Source organism: Coniophora puteana (assembly GCF_000271625.1).
Source record: "Coniophora puteana RWD-64-598 SS2 unplaced genomic scaffold CONPUscaffold_8, whole genome shotgun sequence".
In the NCBI taxonomy this organism is placed as follows: domain Eukaryota; kingdom Fungi; phylum Basidiomycota; class Agaricomycetes; order Boletales; family Coniophoraceae; genus Coniophora; species Coniophora puteana.
Window position 1 is genome coordinate 2,005,648 of NW_006913060.1, and position 18,294 is coordinate 2,023,941.

General features: G+C 51.1%; 8 protein-coding genes across 8 annotated transcripts; 2 read left to right on the forward strand and 6 right to left on the reverse strand.

Annotated features, from left to right (window-relative positions):
- Window positions 1-9: 9 nt before the first annotated feature.
- On the reverse strand, window positions 10-402 carry CONPUDRAFT_58810 (uncharacterized protein; the record flags this gene model as incomplete). Its single annotated transcript, XM_007771597.1, has 1 exon — window positions 10-402. A coding segment is annotated over one exon (393 nt), but the record flags the coding sequence as incomplete, so codon positions are not given.
- Window positions 403-1,617: 1,215 nt separating this feature from the next.
- CONPUDRAFT_155441 (FabD lysophospholipase-like protein) lies at window positions 1,618-3,104 on the reverse strand (the record flags this gene model as incomplete). The annotated part of the gene is made up of 4 exons (XM_007772164.1): window positions 1,618-2,467; window positions 2,530-2,787; window positions 2,859-2,997; window positions 3,062-3,104. 4 exons carry the CDS (start codon window positions 3,102-3,104, stop codon window positions 1,618-1,620), a joined length of 1,290 nt encoding a protein of 429 aa, XP_007770354.1.
- Window positions 3,105-5,444: 2,340 nt separating this feature from the next.
- On the reverse strand, window positions 5,445-6,299 carry CONPUDRAFT_155442 (uncharacterized protein; the record flags this gene model as incomplete). Its single annotated transcript, XM_007772165.1, has 3 exons — window positions 5,445-5,480; window positions 5,586-5,904; window positions 6,151-6,299. 3 exons carry the CDS (start codon window positions 6,297-6,299, stop codon window positions 5,445-5,447), a joined length of 504 nt encoding a protein of 167 aa, XP_007770355.1.
- Window positions 6,300-7,648: 1,349 nt separating this feature from the next.
- CONPUDRAFT_155443 (uncharacterized protein) lies at window positions 7,649-8,203 on the forward strand (the record flags this gene model as incomplete). The annotated part of the gene is made up of 5 exons (XM_007772166.1): window positions 7,649-7,672; window positions 7,729-7,786; window positions 7,849-7,931; window positions 7,970-8,085; window positions 8,143-8,203. The coding sequence occupies 5 exons, from the start codon at window positions 7,649-7,651 to the stop codon at window positions 8,201-8,203; spliced, it is 342 nt and encodes a 113-aa protein (XP_007770356.1).
- Window positions 8,204-8,770: 567 nt separating this feature from the next.
- Window positions 8,771-9,742, reverse strand: CONPUDRAFT_58907 (ATP GTP binding protein; the record flags this gene model as incomplete). The annotated part of the gene is made up of 1 exon (XM_007771608.1): window positions 8,771-9,742. One exon carries the CDS (start codon window positions 9,740-9,742, stop codon window positions 8,771-8,773), a length of 972 nt encoding a protein of 323 aa, XP_007769798.1.
- A 1,178-nt stretch (window positions 9,743-10,920) lies between these two features.
- Window positions 10,921-13,283, reverse strand: CONPUDRAFT_166669 (FabD lysophospholipase-like protein; the record flags this gene model as incomplete). Its single annotated transcript, XM_007772167.1, has 7 exons — window positions 13,149-13,283; window positions 12,718-13,092; window positions 12,529-12,662; window positions 12,379-12,476; window positions 12,176-12,314; window positions 11,825-12,082; window positions 10,921-11,770 (listed from the first exon to the last, which is right to left on the reverse strand). Exons 4-7 carry the CDS (start codon window positions 12,419-12,421, stop codon window positions 10,921-10,923), a joined length of 1,290 nt encoding a protein of 429 aa, XP_007770357.1. The 5' UTR covers window positions 12,422-12,476; window positions 12,529-12,662; window positions 12,718-13,092; window positions 13,149-13,283.
- A 502-nt stretch (window positions 13,284-13,785) lies between these two features.
- Window positions 13,786-15,342, reverse strand: CONPUDRAFT_166670 (uncharacterized protein; the record flags this gene model as incomplete). The annotated part of the gene is made up of 5 exons (XM_007772168.1): window positions 13,786-14,358; window positions 14,434-14,743; window positions 14,817-14,945; window positions 15,006-15,095; window positions 15,166-15,342. 5 exons carry the CDS (start codon window positions 15,340-15,342, stop codon window positions 13,898-13,900), a joined length of 1,167 nt encoding a protein of 388 aa, XP_007770358.1. The 3' UTR covers window positions 13,786-13,897.
- Window positions 15,343-16,224: 882 nt separating this feature from the next.
- On the forward strand, window positions 16,225-17,204 carry CONPUDRAFT_166671 (Osmotin thaumatin-like protein; the record flags this gene model as incomplete). Its single annotated transcript, XM_007772169.1, has 4 exons — window positions 16,225-16,612; window positions 16,679-16,798; window positions 16,864-17,050; window positions 17,107-17,204. The coding sequence occupies exons 1-4, from the start codon at window positions 16,310-16,312 to the stop codon at window positions 17,202-17,204; spliced, it is 708 nt and encodes a 235-aa protein (XP_007770359.1). The 5' UTR covers window positions 16,225-16,309.
- Window positions 17,205-18,294: the final 1,090 nt, after the last annotated feature.

Below are 18,294 nucleotides of genomic sequence, written 5' to 3' on the forward strand. Positions count from 1 at the left end.
CAATGTGCTTGCCAGATTAGCCATGCTGGTCAAGGTGGATGGGTGCTCAGGGCCCAGCACCCTTTTCCTTGCCTCCAGCACTTGTGTCTCCAGCTCCTCTGCTTCATCCAGCTTTCCCTGCTGCCACAATGTGCTTGCCAGATTAGCCATGCTGGTCAAGGTGGATGGGTGCTCAGGGCCCAGCACCCTTTTCCTTGCCTCCAGCACTTGTGTCTCCAGCTCCTCTGCTTCATCCAGCTTTCCCTGCTGCTTCAATGTGCCTGCCAGATTATTCATGCTGCTCAAGGTGGATGGGTGCTCAGGGCCCAGCACCTTTTTGCTTGCCTCCAGCACATGTGTCTGCAGCTCCTCTGCTTCATCCAGCTTTCCCTGCCTTAACAATGTAAGAGCCAGATTGTTCATGCTAGTCATGGTCTTTTCATCATCCAAACCAAGGTGCTTTAAATTACTCTCATACATCATTTTCGTCAGTTTCAGCTCATCATCCCAGCTGCCCATGGCCTTATAAACCTCAGCCCACCATACTGCAACATGGATGGGGATGTCACCATGATGAGCATGTTTAATGTGCATGTACAGTTGGTTTCTGACAGCATAGCTTTGTTCATCCATGTTTTCAGGAACTGCCATGGCAAGCAAAGACTGGGTTTCTAGCAGTGTCCTTTGATCATGTATTCCCTGAGCAGCCCATTGATGAATGAGAGGATGCATGCTATATGTTGCATTTGAGACATGGATAAGGGAGTATTGCAGCAACTCTCCAACCACCTCTTGGAACTTGAAGGTGTCCCACTTGCTATCTTCATCTCTGAACATGTCAAGGATCTGGGGTCTATCTCCCTCCCAAGATTCCTTGTTGAATGCTCTCTCAAACAACTCTTCTGTGATATCACTGTGATACATGCATGCACAGTGCTGCAGGAACAATTGCGCTTCAAGACCAAGCCTCTCAAAGCTGATGTCCCATGTAGTGAATGCAGCATATTGGTAGTTATCTAAACTCTGCTTAGACCTTTTGCTGAGAACTTTTGCCTTGTGCTCTCTCAACAGCTGCAGATATTTCTCTCCTGTAGTCTGAGTAGACAGGATATATGCTGCTGCTTGTGCAACTGCCAGGGCAAGGCATCCCAATTCCTATACAAAATACATCATCATTAATAATGGCAGAGTTAGCTCAAAGTCAATTATCTCACCTCTGCAAGTTTCATGCCCACTTCACCCTTCACAACTCCTCTAGTGACATGGGTCAACAGATTTTGTGCATCCTCTTTTGTCATCTCATATACATGACTGGTGGACTTTGGTCCAATCCCCAATGACACACAGTCCTGATTTCTGGTGGTGACTATCACATTTCCATGAGTGCACTTTGGAATGTAATCACCCAAGTTGAATGATGGGTCATCTGCATTATCAAGCAGCAGCAGCCAATTGGATGTCTGTCCTCTGAACCACATTATAGCATCCTGATATGTTTTCCCAGCACCTTTGTTAGAGACTATGGTGGCTAGGTCAGTCTCTATAGACTGGGTGGATGAAGCATCAATCATGAACACTTCAAAGAATCTAGTTCTGAATCTTCATTAGCACTGTACTGATAATTGAAATACAATTTACTTACTCAGTATCACTCTGATTCTGCCAGTCATGAATGAACTTCAGTGCAAGCTGAGTTTTGCCTGCCCCACCAGGCCCATGAAGCACAAAGATGTGCTGCTGCACTGAGCTCTTAAAATACTCATGCATCTGAGCAAGAATATCATTCCTGCCAGTGAAGTTGGGAGAGGGGAGTGGAACAACTTTCAACATCCCCAATATCCCCTGTGCAACTGGTGCAGGGAGGTGATCCACATCAGCCACCTGAACCTGACCCTCTCTGCCAAGCAGGACCTGGACACATATATCCATTCTCGAATTCACATCTGACATCCCCAAATAGTGGGTGGTATGGGCAGCCACTGCACTCTGCCTATCCCATGCATCCCATGAAACACCCTGCATCCCATGCAGAACATTGAACCGGAAATACAGCTCTGGGTAGTTCACAAAGTGGGCCTGCAGCTCCTCAGCCACCTTCTCGCACTCAACAGCAATGCTGTGCAAAACACCAAGCAGGTCCAAAGACAAGCTGGACCGTGACACACTAGGTGTAGGCAAACCAATGGTCTGAGGGTGACCAGTGCCAATGCTAATTACAACCGCGAGGCGATGCTCCGGGTGCACAGATGCCGCCTCACGCAGCAGGACGCGGCAGGGGTTGTTTACCCCCAAGCCTGCATCAACAAGTTCATGGCGCACAGCACCATCAGCAATGGTAATGGGCTTGAAATGCCCGGGATGGGCCGTCGTTGCACGAGCGGCCTCCCATATCATACAATTGGGGCTCGTGTTCCTCGCAACCGGGTAGGTGCGCAGGAGCATGGGCTTGCCGGCGTTCATATTCTCTGTCAGGCTAGTACATACAAACCTGATGTCGACGTGAGTACGGGACCGCGGGGAGGTGCAAGCAATGATGGACAGGGTACGCACACTTTACACGCCTCATTGTCAATCATGCGCACGTTCGTGCCACCTCCAGGCGACATGCCGACGATGTCCTTGACGGCCGCCGCGAGGGCGTCTGCCTTGAACGTCTCACGGGCGAAGTGCTTGAGGAGCCCGCGCTGCATGGTGTCGCCTCCAAGCAGCTTGCGACCGTCGACGTATACGCACTTGGCGAACTCGTCGTAGGCGGCGATGGCGTCGTCGATCGACATGCGGAGGCGGCCGAGCATCAGCGCGATGAGACTGCATGGCGATGGGGTACGATCACTTTACAAACAGGGCCGGAGGAGACAGTGACGATGCGAAAGACTCACCCGCCAGTGCCCGAGCCACCGATCATATCGAAGTAGAGGTGAGGAGCCGGCGTCGACGTCAGCTTCTCCTTGTCTTGAATGCGGCGCATCAACTCGCGGATGATGAGTAGGGCAGACATCCCGCGGATCCCGCCGCCGTCTGCGACAGGTGTGATCGATAAGGTCAGCGTCGACGGCATAGATATTAGTTCGGGTTTACGCACCGATTGAGAGCAACCGGAGGGGTTTGTGTTCGTTTTCAGCCATATCGAGTTTGAGTCAAGCAAGAGAGGTTTGGGTAAGAGTGAGATCTGGGTTCGAGGAAATGCTGGTGGTGGGTGAACGAGAAAGAGAGGGAAAAGAGACGCCTTCCCACAGCGCGGTCTTATAAGCATCTCTGGGCGTCTGTTGCAACGTGACGCCAAGTATGGCAGCGTGCCGGGTCAGCTGTTGATTGTTGAGCGTCTATACTGCTCGATAGCGTTGCTAAAGATATCGTACAGGCACGACGTCACAATGAGGCAGATCGAAGAGGACCCCATGAGGAAAGGGCAACTGGGATGGTATTGGTTTATGAGTTTTAAGCACGCCGTTATCAGGGCGTTGCGTTCTCACCGCGGACACAAAGAGTCAGTACCGACACGGGCAGATGCAAGACAACATTCAGGCTGTGGGTATGCACTGAACAGCTGGATTCCTGTAGATTATGCGTCTGTCAGAAACGAGAGCCCCGAGGATAATAGTCACACATACAATGCTTATGGATTCCATCTGATTTACCTTGTCCCAATTGTCTTTTCGAGCATGTACACCGAGAAAACAAAGGGTAACCGCCCTCGCAGTAGCATGACACGAAATTTCGCGTTAACCAGGACGTCGCCGCCAGCAAAGTTATTCCCCAATGATGCAAAGAGTGCGCTGAAGGCCTGACACCCTGACTACGACACAGTGAGAAAGCGATGACAACAGCTGAAAGCAGATAAAATACCAGCAAGCGTCCGCAATGGTGCGTCATGATTTCTGTCTAAGGCAAGCCATAATATTAACGGCTGCTAGCGTAAATAGAAGTAACGAAGAGCGGGAGGTTCACTTACGGTCTATTTGGTTCCGCCGTCCGAGAAGTCTTGTTGCAGCCTATAGTTTCATAATGGGCACGTGCTGCGGTATACGAAGAATGGAGTAGGCCTGTGCTTGCTGCTTCCGAGGCGGGCTATTGACCGTCGACAACCCAGCTCCTGTACCTTCCGTAGGATAAAAGTCAGGCTAGATGGATAGGAGATGAAGAGGAGGAACTGGGCGCACGTAGATTCGAGCATCAGCGAGAGAACAAAGATACGTTGACGCGATCGACTTCATAGACGAGATAGGCAAGGATAGCTGGCAGAGAGAGGCGATGACATAGGGATGACGAAGAGGAGCAGCTTACCAGAAGTACCTTGACAGAACGACAAGTGCTCCAGGAACGAAGGATGCAAAGCGGCCAGCGTGGATGGTGGAAGCGCGTTCAAGTCGTTGAAACTTGATCATGTCCTCATAAAAGAGAGGGCGACGAAATCGAGTCGGCTCCTTTTTCTGAAATCATTGTGGTGAAATGAAGGGGTAGTTTGGATCTGTGAACAGTAACTGCTGCTCAACTGGTGGGCATAAAACACGGTGTCGGTGACCTTAAGAGAGAGCTGTAGATTGAGCGCGACTGGAAAGGCACGGTTCTCGGAAGCAATAGTGTGTTCGACTACTCAGTCGAATCGTTTCCTCAAAGACCATGACCATATCATATAGGCTCCTCTTCCTCTGACGCTCTCGTTTTCTCCACTTCTCACAATCTCATAACACTAGTTGCTACCCGCACTTTACATTCAGTCGTATCTGGGATGCCTTCGCCGCTGTCCATGGTGCTGTGGCCTGCACCTTCTCAACGCTTGCCCACCTAGCCTCCCCGCCATCCACGAGACCATCCGGAAGGCTCGCAACGCTCATCCTCGCCCCGTCTGACATCCATGATCGCTCTCTCCCTTTCCTCGCCTGTAACAGCACAACGAGAAGACATCGCCCTCCGAGAGGAAAGCAGCGACACGGACGGTCTCAACGACACATCGGGCTCGCCCTCTTTCGGTCAAGTGGTCGTTGCGTCTTCCAACGCGACTCCGCCAACCCTACCAGTTTGGAGATAATCGAAGAACATGCTCACTGGGTCCACCTCGTTTCCCGCTCAAGCTCTGCCGCCCTCGTCTAATTCGGATACGCGAGAGAGATTTTTGGTTGTCGGTGTGCGAAGGGGCACAAGGGTCGTGTCGTAATTTCTATCGTGAGCAGCGGACTCTTCATCATCTTTCCATCGTAGTTCACTAACAGATACTGCAGATGGAAGTGCATGTATTTCACTCAACATTCGACTCTATCAACACCCGTCGTCTCAAAGCGCGTATAGGCAACTACCTCTCCCTTCATCATCCGCACCACACACAGAACCACCGTCATGCCCGGCGGTTTTCCGCTGAAGCTACACCGTTCTAGAGACTCGCAGTATCAACACGCCGTCATGATATCATTTCGCCTTTGCTCCAGACTGCGTTACTGTGCTGTCGTTATCCACACCGTGGTCAAGAGTTAAAGCCTCTCGATGGCCGCGCTCTCGAGGGCAGCCTGTACGGATTACAATCAATTGTGGGGGCATGGGAGTCAGCCAATCGAGCTCGAAATGAGTACAGGGTTCGTTGCCTTCAGTCGTTGACTTCAAATTACTCATACTGACCCACCGTCCTTCACCAGGTCTCCATCTTCGTTAGCGAAACCCACTCGTATCGTCTGCTCCGACAACCGCGTTGCATGCGTCCACTTCAGTGTCAACGTGTACATTTTCACATCACCATGCGCGCTTCCGTCCAGCACTCGTCCGCCAGTCGCAAGTCTATCAGCGCTCTCCGGCTTTGCGGGCCCAGTGGTTCCTGCAATCAGCTTCATGAAGCTGCTCCCGCGTAAAGAGAACATGGGCGTTGCACCGCCATCTTCCTCGTCATCCGAGTTTGTTTCATATGCGCTTCCGCTTTCGCCTCTACCCCTCGCGCGACTACGCCGAACTTGGATAATTTTGTCAACTCTGCACACGTCGACCATTCTGTCGTAGCTCGCGTTGCCGAACCTTCAAGTTGTTTCTCTTCTCGTCATCCACCACCTTCCTCCTTCGCTCATTTTCCCTCCATACGATCTCTGCCATCCGATCTGGCTCTGCGGCACGCTCGAGATTTTCCTCAGTCTTCCGAGCATCTGGGCTCATCAATCGCAGATTCATCTTCCGCTTAGCCTTCCTGCGTACCCAGTCTGGCTCGGCGTCCGGACGACGACGCTGTCGACATGCCGCTGGCGCTTCTCCATTTCTCCCGCATGTTGACCGGCGCTGGCTGCTTCCTTCGGACCGTGCTCGCTGACGTCTCCCCATCCTCTCGCCTTTTCACAGTGGGCCATGGTGCCGAATAATAGTGAAAAATGGAGTATTCACGAAGTTGTTCGCGGGCTTGACATTCGAGCGGTCGGGTTTCTGCGAGGCGGTGATGGCGGCGAATCTGATGGGCATTGAACTTCTACATTGTGATAGTGGGGAGTCAGGAGAAGAGCACGCGTTGAAAGAGTCGATGATGGGCTGTATACCCTACTGCGAGACTTCGTCAAAATAACAATGTCGCTCTTTGATGTCTCTCTGTCCCGACACATGGTTGAAGGAGTAATTCAAGACGGAATTTTCGGATATGAGCGGACGCTCGAACGGAACCTCGTCGTGCACTCCATGTACTTAGGATTGCAACTGGACAGGTTGTTCTAGGTACCGAAAGTGTGTGGGGTGATGTCCCAGATCATGTCGCCAATATGCTAGGGCTGTAAAGTGAGATGTGGATCGGTGAAGGTACTGTTGGGCGGAAGGGGTCGTGTATAGAGGGTTTATTACACATCTACAGGATATTCAACATTGTCTTAGTGAGTTGACCTACAAGTACTACAAGTAGGACGTATGAATGCTTTGACTGCGGCACGTCTCACCATAACATCTTCCAAGACTTGATGTCAACCCTAACCCCAGTTTGAGGTTGACTAGGATTGTCGGCGCTGTCCACTCGCGATGTGAACATGTCGTCTGGCAACTACCTCACCTTCGCCCGGGGGCGGCGACTGCACCAACACCATCGAGTAGGCAGCCAAGGCATTTAGACATCTATGCTCTCACAGACAGCTTGCGTGAGCTCTACGCTTTCTACTCGATGGAGGGCACGGAATGGTGGTCAGCCGATCGAGCGTAATATTCGGGACAAGGTTCGTTTGCTAGGAGCCGTACCATAAACTGCATTACGCTGACCTATCATCCTAGTGAAACCCATTCACTCGTACCGTCGGTTCCTGCTCGACCGGTGCTCGACCTGCAACGTCCACACCTGGTTATACACCGGCATCTGAATTAAGACTCGCGTGCTCAACATCTCGTCGTATGACAGCCTCGCTTCACCGAGGGACACAGCGGCTTCGCCGACGCTCGAATAGCCCATCGTAGGGCCGAAGAGGTCTTCGTGGACGACTTCATTGTCGTGTAGGGCGTGTTTATAGACTCCTTGGCGGCCGCTATAAGCTCGACGTTCATCCCCGCCTCGGCGAGCTCTTCCGCGCGTCGCGTCAGTCTGGGCGAAGCTGCGGACGTTAAAGCAAAAAGTCAGGGAGAATTTCAAGAACCTCCTGCAGGAACGTGATCGGTGAAGGCGAGGCGCGGATGCATCGCCCGTGGAGAAAGGTTCGTGGAGGGTTGATAGCCAGTGGGGAGGACGGTGGAAATGATCGGGATAAAGAAATATGTGGTTCGTTCCTGGTTATTCGCTACCGTAGGTCACTGTTTTCTAACCTTTAACCTCAGCTCTATCTCCTTATCGACAAAGTCGACTCCTTCGGTGCTGGCGGTCTTCATGACCGCGGTGCGTGTGACTACCTCAGCATCAATGATCAACCGCCCCGACGTTGACGTTCTCATAGGTAGCCTCCGTCAACTTCTTCGGCGGTCATGTCGCTGGTTCTGAGCCCCTCACCGGCTCGCTTCGCCACTGCGGCCCCTACGTTGAGGTAAAGACTCTGCCGACCCTCACCCGGGTGATGATCAGCATGACAAGCATCATGGGCGTTGCCTCTCGCGCTTCCTCCCAGTCCTTCAAAACCTGCTCCACCCATCCTCCATGTCCACCCTTTACCTCGGCTACGTCGAGGTGGTCTTCCTCAGGTATGTCGAGTCTGAAAACCACCTCGGATCAGCTCCGCCCTCTTGACGTGGTTTTAGCTTCCGCCCAACTTACATGATGGTTCGAAAGGCCGCATGCGCCTGCGCCGCCTCACGTTAAGCTTGAGCTACCTCCACGTGCCCCTGGTCGTCCGGGCAAGATAAGAATTCCATGTTTTTGCGCATAATGAACGCGTGCAGCGTTCACTGGCGCTATTGTCGTTATCCAGCCCCCTTTTGCACCTCGTGTTCGCTTCTGTGTTAGTATGGGCCGCACCGAGGAGGGATATGGATGTTTTGCTCTGAACGCGCGATGTGATTGGGGTTATTCTTGACCTTTGAGCACCCTCATAGTGGACGGCCGACTTGATCTGCCGCCACAGCGTCGAGCACATCGAAGGCATTGCGGATGTGCGAGCTAGAGGAGAGGTTTTCCGCCGTCAAAGTCTGATTGTCTTCTGGCTCATAGAACCGTTTGTGAGTGATCAGCCGCTGAGTACACTCGAGAGATAGGTCATAGATGTGTATACATGATGTAGTTGTAGATAACCTATGCTACCCTGTGTCAAGAGGTTGTAGAGATCAAGGGTCACAAAATGGATGATTCAACCGCAACAATATTTGTACATTCAATGCTTCTGATTACAAAATTACTACAGTGCTACAAATACATGACTAAACAACATATCTACTGCTCCCCTTCCTGAGCTGCTTTCCAAGCCTTCAGGCACCTTGTGCTAAACAAGGTATGAGGATGCTGACTACCCAGAACTTTTTCAAGTAGTGTTGCAGTGTCCTCCATAAGCCTGATAGCTTTGTCCTTTTTCCCATTGCCATACAGAATATGAGCCAGATTGTTCATGTCAGTCAAGTTATCTGGGTGCTCAGGTCCTAGAATCCTTTGTCTTGCCTCCAGCACCTGTGTTCCCAGATCCTCTGCTTCCTCAAACTTCCTTTGCTGCCACAATGTGCTTGCTAGATTGCTCATGCTCTGCAAGGTAAATAGGTGCTGAGGGCCCAGTATCTTTTTCCTTGCCTCCAGCACCTGCATGTGCAACTCTTTTGCTTCTTCTGGCTGTCCCTGCTGCCACAATGTAGTTGCTAGGTTACCCATGCTCATCAAAGTGTCTGGGTGCTCAGGGCCTAGTGCCCTTTTCCTCACCTCCAACACCTTTGTATGCAGCTCTTTTGCTTCCCCTAAGCTTCCCAGCTCCTTCAATGTTAGAGCCAGATTGCTCATGCTGGATAGGGTGTCCAGGTGCTCAGGACCCATTGCTCTCTTCCATTCCTCCAACACCTGTACCTGTAGCTCATGGGCTTCCTTCATTTTCCCCTGCTCATGTAATGTAAGAGCCAGATTATTGATGCTAGTCAAGGTTTTTGGGTGCTTAGGCCCTAGTGCCTTTTTGCAAATACCCAATTCCTGACTTTGCAGATCCTCTGCTTGCTGCAGCTTTCCCAGATCCTTCAATATGAGGCCCAGGTTATTCATAACAGTCAATGTGTCTAGGTGCTCTGGGCCTGAAATCTTCTTCCTTGCTTCTAAGGCCTGTGTCTCCAGCTTCTCTGCTTCTTCTAGCTTTCCCTGCTGCCACAATGCAGATGCTAAACCATCCATGCTTACAATGGTGTTGATATGGTCCAGACCTAGGCTATGCATATTGTGTTCATGTATTATTTGTCTCAACATGAACTCATCATCCCAGCCACCCATGGCCTTGTAAGCATCAGCCCAGGCTTTTGCCACACCAATAGGGACATCACCCTTGTGAGCATGTTTGATATGCATGTACAACTGCCTCTTTGATACATATCCTTGCTCAGATATGTTTGCAGGGACTGCCATTCCAAGTAAGGTCTGAGTCTCCAGTATGACATTCTCATTGGTTGAGAGCTGACCAACCCATTCATGAATGAGTGGATGGATATTATATCTCTCATTTGAAACATGGATGAGAGAGTACTGCAACAGCTCTCCTATCACCTCCTGGAATTGAAAGGTGTTCCACTTGCTATCTTCATCCCCAAACATGTCAAGGAGTTTGGGTCTATTTCCCTTCCACCCCTCATCTTGATTTTTGAATGCTATCTCAAACAACTCCTCTGTGATATCACTGTGGTACATGCATGCACAGTGCTGCAGAAAGGTTTGTGCATTAGGACCCAGTCTCTGAAAGCTGATGTCCCATGTGGTATATGCAGTGAACTGGTAGTCATCCAACCCTTGTTTGGGCTTTTTTGCAAGCATCTGCCTTTTGTGCTCTTTTAACAACTGCAGGTATTTTTCTCCTGTGCTTTGAGTGGAGAATATGTATGACCCTGCCTGTGCAATTGCCAAAGCAAAGCATCCCAGCTCCTGTTCATATACACACCATAATCAGTAAAAAAGAAAAGATGTTGCTCATGCTATAGCTCTCACCTCAACAAGTTTTGTACCCACTAATTCCTTGACAACTCCTCTGCTAACCTGGTTCAGCAGGTCAAGTGCATCTCTCTTAGCCATCTCATACACATGGCTGGTGGATTGGGGACCAGTGCCCAGCATCATACAATCCTGGTTTCTGGTGGTGACTACCATATTTCCACTGGTTGACTGTGGAATATAGTCACCCATATTAAAGGAAGGGTCATCTGCATTATCTAGCAACAACATCCAGTTGGATGTTTGCCCCCTGAACCACATCAGGGCATCCTCCCAATTTTTTCCAGCACCTTTAGCAGAGACTATGCTGGTGAGATCACTCTCTAAGGACTGAACAGATGAGGCATCAACCATGAAAACCTCAGAGAATCTAGACCCTGGTCAGTATATTATTGGTGAATGAACCAGAAAAATACTCACTGAAGATCACTCTGATGTTGCCAGTCATGAATGAATTTTAATGCAAGCTGAGTTTTGCCTGCCCCACCAGGGCCATGAAGCACAAATATGTGCTGCTGAACTGTGCCTCTGAAGTATTCATTCATCTGAGACAAGATGTCTTTCCTGCCAGTGAAATTGGCAGATGGAAGTGGAATAGCTTTTATCATGCTAGCACTCTCCTGCATAGTGGGTGCAGGGAGGTGATCCACAGCAGCCATCAAAACCTGGCCCCTGCCTCCGAGAAGCACACTTAGGCATGCATCCAACCTCGAGCCAACCTCTGACATCTGCAGATATCGAGTGGTGTGGGCAGCAACTTCACTCTGCCTCTCCCATGCACCCCAGTCCACATCCTGCATCCCTTGTGAGACATTGAACCGGAAGTACAGCTCCGGGTAGTTCACAAAGTGAGCCTGCAGCTCCTCTGCCACCTTTTCACAATCAACAGCAATGCCACGTAGGAGGCTGACTATGTCAGAAGACAGAATGGCCCGTGACACACTAGGTGTAGGCAAACCAATGGTCTGCGCATGGCCAGTGCCAATGCTGATCACCGCAGCGAGACTATGCTCGGGGTAGACAGACGCCGCCTCATGCAGCAGGACGCGGCAGGGATTATTCAACCCCAGCCCTGCATCAACAAAGGTACGGTGTATAACACCTTCCGCAACGGTAATGGGCTTGAAGTGCCCGGGATGGGCCGTCGTTGCACGAGCGGCCTCCCATATCATACAATTCGGGCTCGCATTCCTCGCAACCGGGTAGGTGCGAAGGAGAACGGGCTTGCCGGCGTTCATATTCTCTGCAAGGCTAGTACATACGAACCTGGTGTTGAGGTGAGTACGTGACCGCGTGGAGGTACGACCGGCTGTGACGTACACTTTACACGCATCGCCATCAAGCATACGTGCATCCTCGTCACCTCCGGAACACACGCCGACGACGTGCTTCACGGCCGCTGCGAGGGCCTCTGCCTTGAACGTCTCACGGCTGAAGGGCTTGAGAATACCACGACGCATGGTCTCGCCGCCGAGAGACTTGCGACCGTCGATATATACGCGTTTGATGAATCCGTCGTAGGCGCTGATCGCGTCGTCGATAGGCATGCGAAGACGGCCCAGCATCAGTGCGATGACGCTGTATCGAGACAAGGTGTAAACGATCAGCGATAAATACTAAGCAGACCCATCGACGGCAACGATAGCCGACGGTGGCTGGCGATGTACTCACCCGCCGGTGCCCGAGCCGCCAATCATATCGAAGTAGAGATGGGGGTCCGGAGTCGACGCGAGGTTTTCCTTGTGTTGGATCCGCCGCATCAGCTCGCGGATGATGAGCAACGCGGACATCCCGCGGATGCCCCCGCCGTCTGCGATAGATACGATCGAAAAAATCAGCGATGGCGGCAAAGATACTTGCCCAGGTTCACGCACCGATTGAGAGCAGTCGGAGGGGTTTGTTTTCGTTTTCAGTCATATTGGATACGTGTCAAGTAGGAGTTGTTCGGATAAACGATTAAGGTCGAAGAAATCTTGGTGGTGGGTGAGCGAGGAGAAGAAGGAAAGGATTCACGTTTCCCCCACCGTCGTATTATATCCTTGGGCGCCTGTTTTCGACGTCAAGCACGCCATCGCAGCGTGCAAGGCCAGCTGCTGTTCGGTGGCTGTCAGGCTGTCAAAGTGAACCGAGAGCAAGGCTCGTTCCCAGTCATACAGTACTGGCGCGAAGGTGTTGTTCACAGAGGGGACTCCAAAGGAGAGAAAGAGACAAACCAATTCCCCGGCGTTGCATTGTGTGTCTAGCACAGCGCCGCCATTCTGCCGAGTATTCACTGTAAGGGCGATTGAGCACAGTCCCGAGTAAACATTAGTACAAGACGACTGCGATGAGATGATCCGCAGCTTTTATAAGTGACATTCCCGAGGAGACGGCTGAGAGAAACTGGGATTAGTAAGCCTTCTACGACCCTTCGTCCTTGGTCCAGTCTTGCGGGATTCTCTGACTGACGCGTGTTTTGTAGCAGGTAGGGACGTGAGTTCAACGCGAACGCGCAAACTTGCGTTGTCCAGTACGTCGCTACCGGCAGGACCTTCCTTGAAGGATATCAAGAAAATAGCCTTGTCGTCTCACGACAGAGACAACGTCAGCTGGTATTGGCCATCCAGTTGAATACGGGTCGAGTTATATGCAGGGAGTCACATACCCAAGGGCTATCGGCATGGGCGGGGACGACAGAAAGGGGAGCGAATCGCGACAGTTAGTCCATGAGTCCTTGCTTGCTCTCCCACAAACTCGATTCTCGCCTGAATGGGAGTTGAGACGACGACGGATGTGAGCGACCTGTACTTCGCGATGTTAGCTGGAAAACGAATTCAACGTGTGTGTAGAGGTCGCGCGTACGCACCGCGACAAGTGCCAATAGTCAGGACTGTAAGAAGGAACGGGTAGCTGGAAAGTTAACCGAGGCCGGTGGAAAGCGAAGGTCGTCGTTTAGCTCATGAGCACTGTAGCCTGTAGGATGCGAAGGAGTATCGACTGCATGTTCGCTGAGAGAGAACGTTGGCCTTGGTGTGCAGCGTTTGAACAAAATGAGCTGGTGCTCAGTCGGGCTGGGTTTCCGCCCACGTCACGTCCTTATCCTTTCTTCTTCGTGCCTGGTTTCAAGACCATGATTGTATGGTGCTCGAGACTCGGTAGGTAGGCGCAGGAAATGAATCTCTTCTTCGTGCAGCATCTATAGTTTCGTTGTACCTTAGTGTACCATCGGCTGCATGTAAAACATCGGCTGCATGTACGATCGCGCGTCTGCGGTTTGGGCCATGCGCATCACTTCTTTTAGTGGGATGTATACTCTATGTTCGTTGGGGCAGAGAGAACGTGAGACACGGCAACCTTTCATTGAACATTAAGATAATAATAGCGTACGGCGTAATGGACTCGTGGGTACGAGCCTTATGTCCGATCCTCGTCCTGCGCTGCTTTCCTTCGTCGCTCGTTCTCCTCCCGAATGGCCTCTGCCAACCTATCCAGCTCAGCAGCACGTGCAGGGCTTTCCTCAGACTTCAAGGTGTCTGGGTTCGCCAGACGCATGCCCACCCTCCGCTTCACCATCCCGACATACCCAACCTCGCTCGGCGACCGGATGACCTTGTCGACGTGCCGCTGTTGCTCCGTCATCTTCGCCTGTAGATACGCAGGTGCCGCTTGGCGCTTACGCGCGATGCTCGATGGTGTCTCCACGCCTGCGCGCTCGCGTGCGCGTTCACGCGCCTTGTTCTCGACCTTTTCGCGACGTGCCATCTTGCCGAACCACAGCAAGCGGCGAAGGGCGGCAGGGTTGGGGGACCTGGCGCGCTGGAGGTCGAGTTTCTGCGAAGCATTGATAGATGTGAGTTTGTTGCGCATTGGGGATTCTGTGTTGCGATAGCGGACGGTCAAGGGTGAGCCCGTGCGTTAGAGCTAAGGGGATGATGGGCAATGCGACGTACCCCACTCTGATACATCGTGACCGAATGACATTTCGAACGGATCTTCATTCTTCCGGGGGGTCGTGGAACCCTTGGAGACGAGCTTGCCAAGCGAACGCTCAAATGCGCCTTCACCCTGCACGTCGTGCACCCAGTCTTGGAGGTCGACTAATTGCTCCAGGCGGCGTGATCGCGCAGCACGTCGCTTTCGTATCATGCCGTTGATATGTGCCGGCTGTGGTGAAAGTCGCGGGAGGAAGGGGTTGGAGGTGGTGTTGGAAAGAAAGGAGCCCTTGTTGATAGGTCGCGTGCGCAGCTTTTCCTGCCAAGCCTACATGATAGGTCAGTTACAGCTATGAGCGGCTCTCGAGAGCAGGGGTGGTGGAAAGAAGAAGAGGACGCACGAAAGCTTCACGTATGGTGTGTCTCCAGTACTCCTTCGAGCGCTTGGTGGCAATCATAGATTCGTATCGTTGAGTAACACGTTGGGGTTGCTCATCGCCTCTGCTTGCACAGTAGAAAGTGTTGAGGTACTTGAAGAGACGGCGTTGGAATGAGTTTCTACGCGTGACACGCCTAAGGCGTGCTCTTACCTTGTAACCTTGTCGAAGCTGACATTGTGCTTGGTGCGCACTCGTAGTGTGCCGGTTTTGCTCGAATACCATCCTCACGCGGAATTTGACCTATCGTAAACGAATTCAGAAAAGGTCAAGAGAGACATGGATGCGCTGCAAAATGAAGGACGGCACATACGTTTTCGCCAGGTGCGTATCTCAGCAGTCCTCGGTAAAGGGTCCATAGGGTGGGTATGCGGTGTTCTTGTAGCTTGTTAAACGAGACCTTTGGACGTGTTCTTCGAATCTGAGTGATACGTTGGGCGATTTGGGAGCGGTGGGCAACGGATGCAGGTGGTAAGGAGGGGACAGGCATGATTTTCCAGGCGCGCGACGCGAAGAGCCTGAACTGCTGACCCTAACCCCAATCCAAGGTTCGACCGTAGTTACGAACAGACGGCAGCGCCACAGCTCACTTTCCTTGGTCTCTTACACTGACGTCGATGCTCTCAAAGAAAACCTGAAACAGTCGGAAATTTTGGGAGTTTAAATTATTATGTTTCTTGTGCTGCTCTGTTTTTCTGGATCTAGACCTGCCTTCGGAGCTTGCTCAGGGGTCAGTATTTCGTGTGCAGTCAATCCCAGCGATGTTATCGGATGCAAAGAACGTGCTCGGAGAACGTGTTTGTTTCATGCGTCTCTTCTCTTCTTATGGTGGTCTAGGGAAAACAAGCACATGAAGATAATCTGGTGCAAAGGTGAAACTTCCAGGAACATTAGTTGGCGACGATCCCCCGCATCGATAGAGGTGTTTCGCTGGACACGTTCTAGATTGATGTGGCTCGTACGGTGCGTGCAGTGCGTTTCAAATGAGTTTTCGGATGCAAGGTCCTTATAATTTTCGAAGTGCCCCGAATCAACGATGCTTTCACGCAAGTTCCGGGTTCACGTTCAAGAAAAGTTCTCAATCGAAATATGAAGGCCGCTCACAGTTCACGTCGTTTGTTCCAATTTTACTTCTTTTTTTTGGCAGAGGTAAGAGAGAATTCTATCGGCCACGGCCGCAGTCTTCTGAGACCACACGATTTACCAGTGTTCAAGATGGCATGTGTGCCTTGCTACAGCCACAGAGACAGCGACCCGCATATGTCGGGTGGGATCGTTGACAAGTTACCTGAAAGAATCCCTATTGAACCAGATAAGTTTACCCACTATTGGCAATATACCTACGCTTGATTTATGCTAGCTCTCCTCAGGAAGCGTATAAAAGAGGGCCACTCGTTGACGAAATCCTTCAGCACTCAGCTTCATTTCTACTGCGACATTCTCTCACTGATACCTCAATGGCCTTTTCAGCTCTGTTCACCCTTGCCATTGCCGCGGTCGTTTCTGTGGCTCAGGCACAGTCTCTTACCGTCGTCAATTCCTGCAGCGAGTCCGTCTTCCTGTTCACCCAGAACAGCTATGGCACCATAGACAACGACGTCACGGTTGCCGCTGGTGCATCCGTCGACATGGGCATTAGCTCCAACTGGGACGGTGCCATCAACGTCGGCACCGGCTGCAACAGTGACGGGTCCAGTTGCACGACCGGCGGACCTACTTGGAACGGTGTTACGCCGTTCAGCCGTGCAGAGTTCAATTTCGTAAGCAGCATAACTCTTTTCCGGAAACCTTACATGTGTCAAGCTCATCAAACCCTTGGTCAATAGTGGGCAATCCCTGGGAGTGTCACATACGACATCTCTCTCATATACGGTTATAGTGTGGGGATGATGATCTCTTCCGCTGACGCGAGCTGCGACGCGTTTGCGTGTACAATCACAGGTTGCGTGAGTAGTCTCAGAGAATATATCTGGATAGATCACATACTTACTTTATTTTCGCTGGATATTAGCCTGTCCCCGGACCCGGAGATGACACTTGTTACTCGCCCTGCTGCTCTTCCGCTTCAGCGTGCGCCAATGGTGCCCTTCCCCTCGGCGGAGGTGGTTGTACCAACAACGCTGGCCCAGGTCCTAACAGCCCATTCTACTACAACAGTTGCTTCAATGCGTACGCGTTTCCTGACAACGACGGTGCTGGTGGGTCATTCGGTTTGGTTATGTCTGGAAAAAAGACGTTTATGCATTGTTGATAGATGGGTACACTCCCGCCGACTTTGTCGACTACACCTGTGGAAACACTGACATTACCCTTACTCTCTGCCCCGGTACTACTTCTCACTATACTGCGTGAGAAGCAGTATTTCAATATAACACGTACTGTAGGTTCAACGGGAAGTGTTCGTATCTTGGGTTTTTTTGTGGACGGAATACGTTTTTGGGCTTGATTTTTGTAATAATATCAATGTGATTACTTATGGTTCTTGATTTCTGTGTGGATGAGCAGCATGATAGCTATGAAGAGTCTTTTCCTCACCAGAAGAGACCTGTCACCGTGTCAGCAGGCCAAGCCATTTGGGCAACTATGGCCTAACGGGAGGAAATGGAACTCAAATAAACTTATTCCTCCCTACCTTTCTTAGTGACTCTACCATCTCGAGGTAAGAAGGAGATACGACTCAATTTCCTGGCCGACCAAGGTGGGATCAGCGTAAAGCGGGACAATCGTTCAAGGAGTTCTCATAGAGACTCGAGATGAAGGCGACAGGAAAAGAGCAATAACGGCTAGCGTTGAGGCATGCTGGTCAATAAAAGAACACTGAGCGATATCTTTCTCGTTTCGTACACATCAACGGTTTGAAGAGAAACTATCATTCATGAAGTGCTAGATGCCCATAAACTTCAAGATGCTTGCCTCGAATCTAGTGTATGGTGAATCGGACTTTCACCGGAACGGGGACGCGCGTTACCCCAGCGCCACAGCAACTTGAAAACTTCCATCTGGTATTACTACTATCCTGCAAGATGCCGCACCCATGACGTAAATCTCTCACTAACGCTGTGTACGACGCCGGAATGCCCTCAATCTTCATCGTAGCCGAGTTGGTAGGGTTTATTGCCGCAAGTCGTGATATTTACTCTTACGCCATCTGATATCCTCACGCGGAAAAGTTAACACGCCCAGATAAATAAGCAGCCAAGACCATATGGGTTAGCGGCCCTTCATATATTGATATCTGGGATCGTTCTGGTATACCGTATGCCAAGTTCTGTCCGGGTGATTGCCGAAAAATTGTCACCCTAAAACTTTGGCATCTTAAGCGGCTTTACCAGATACGAAGAATGGCATGGTGTATGTTTCATGTCATAACTCTTTGCTTACAATTTAAGATCATCAAAATGTTAATGAGAAGACACATTAGTGTCAAGGTCATCCTACGTCT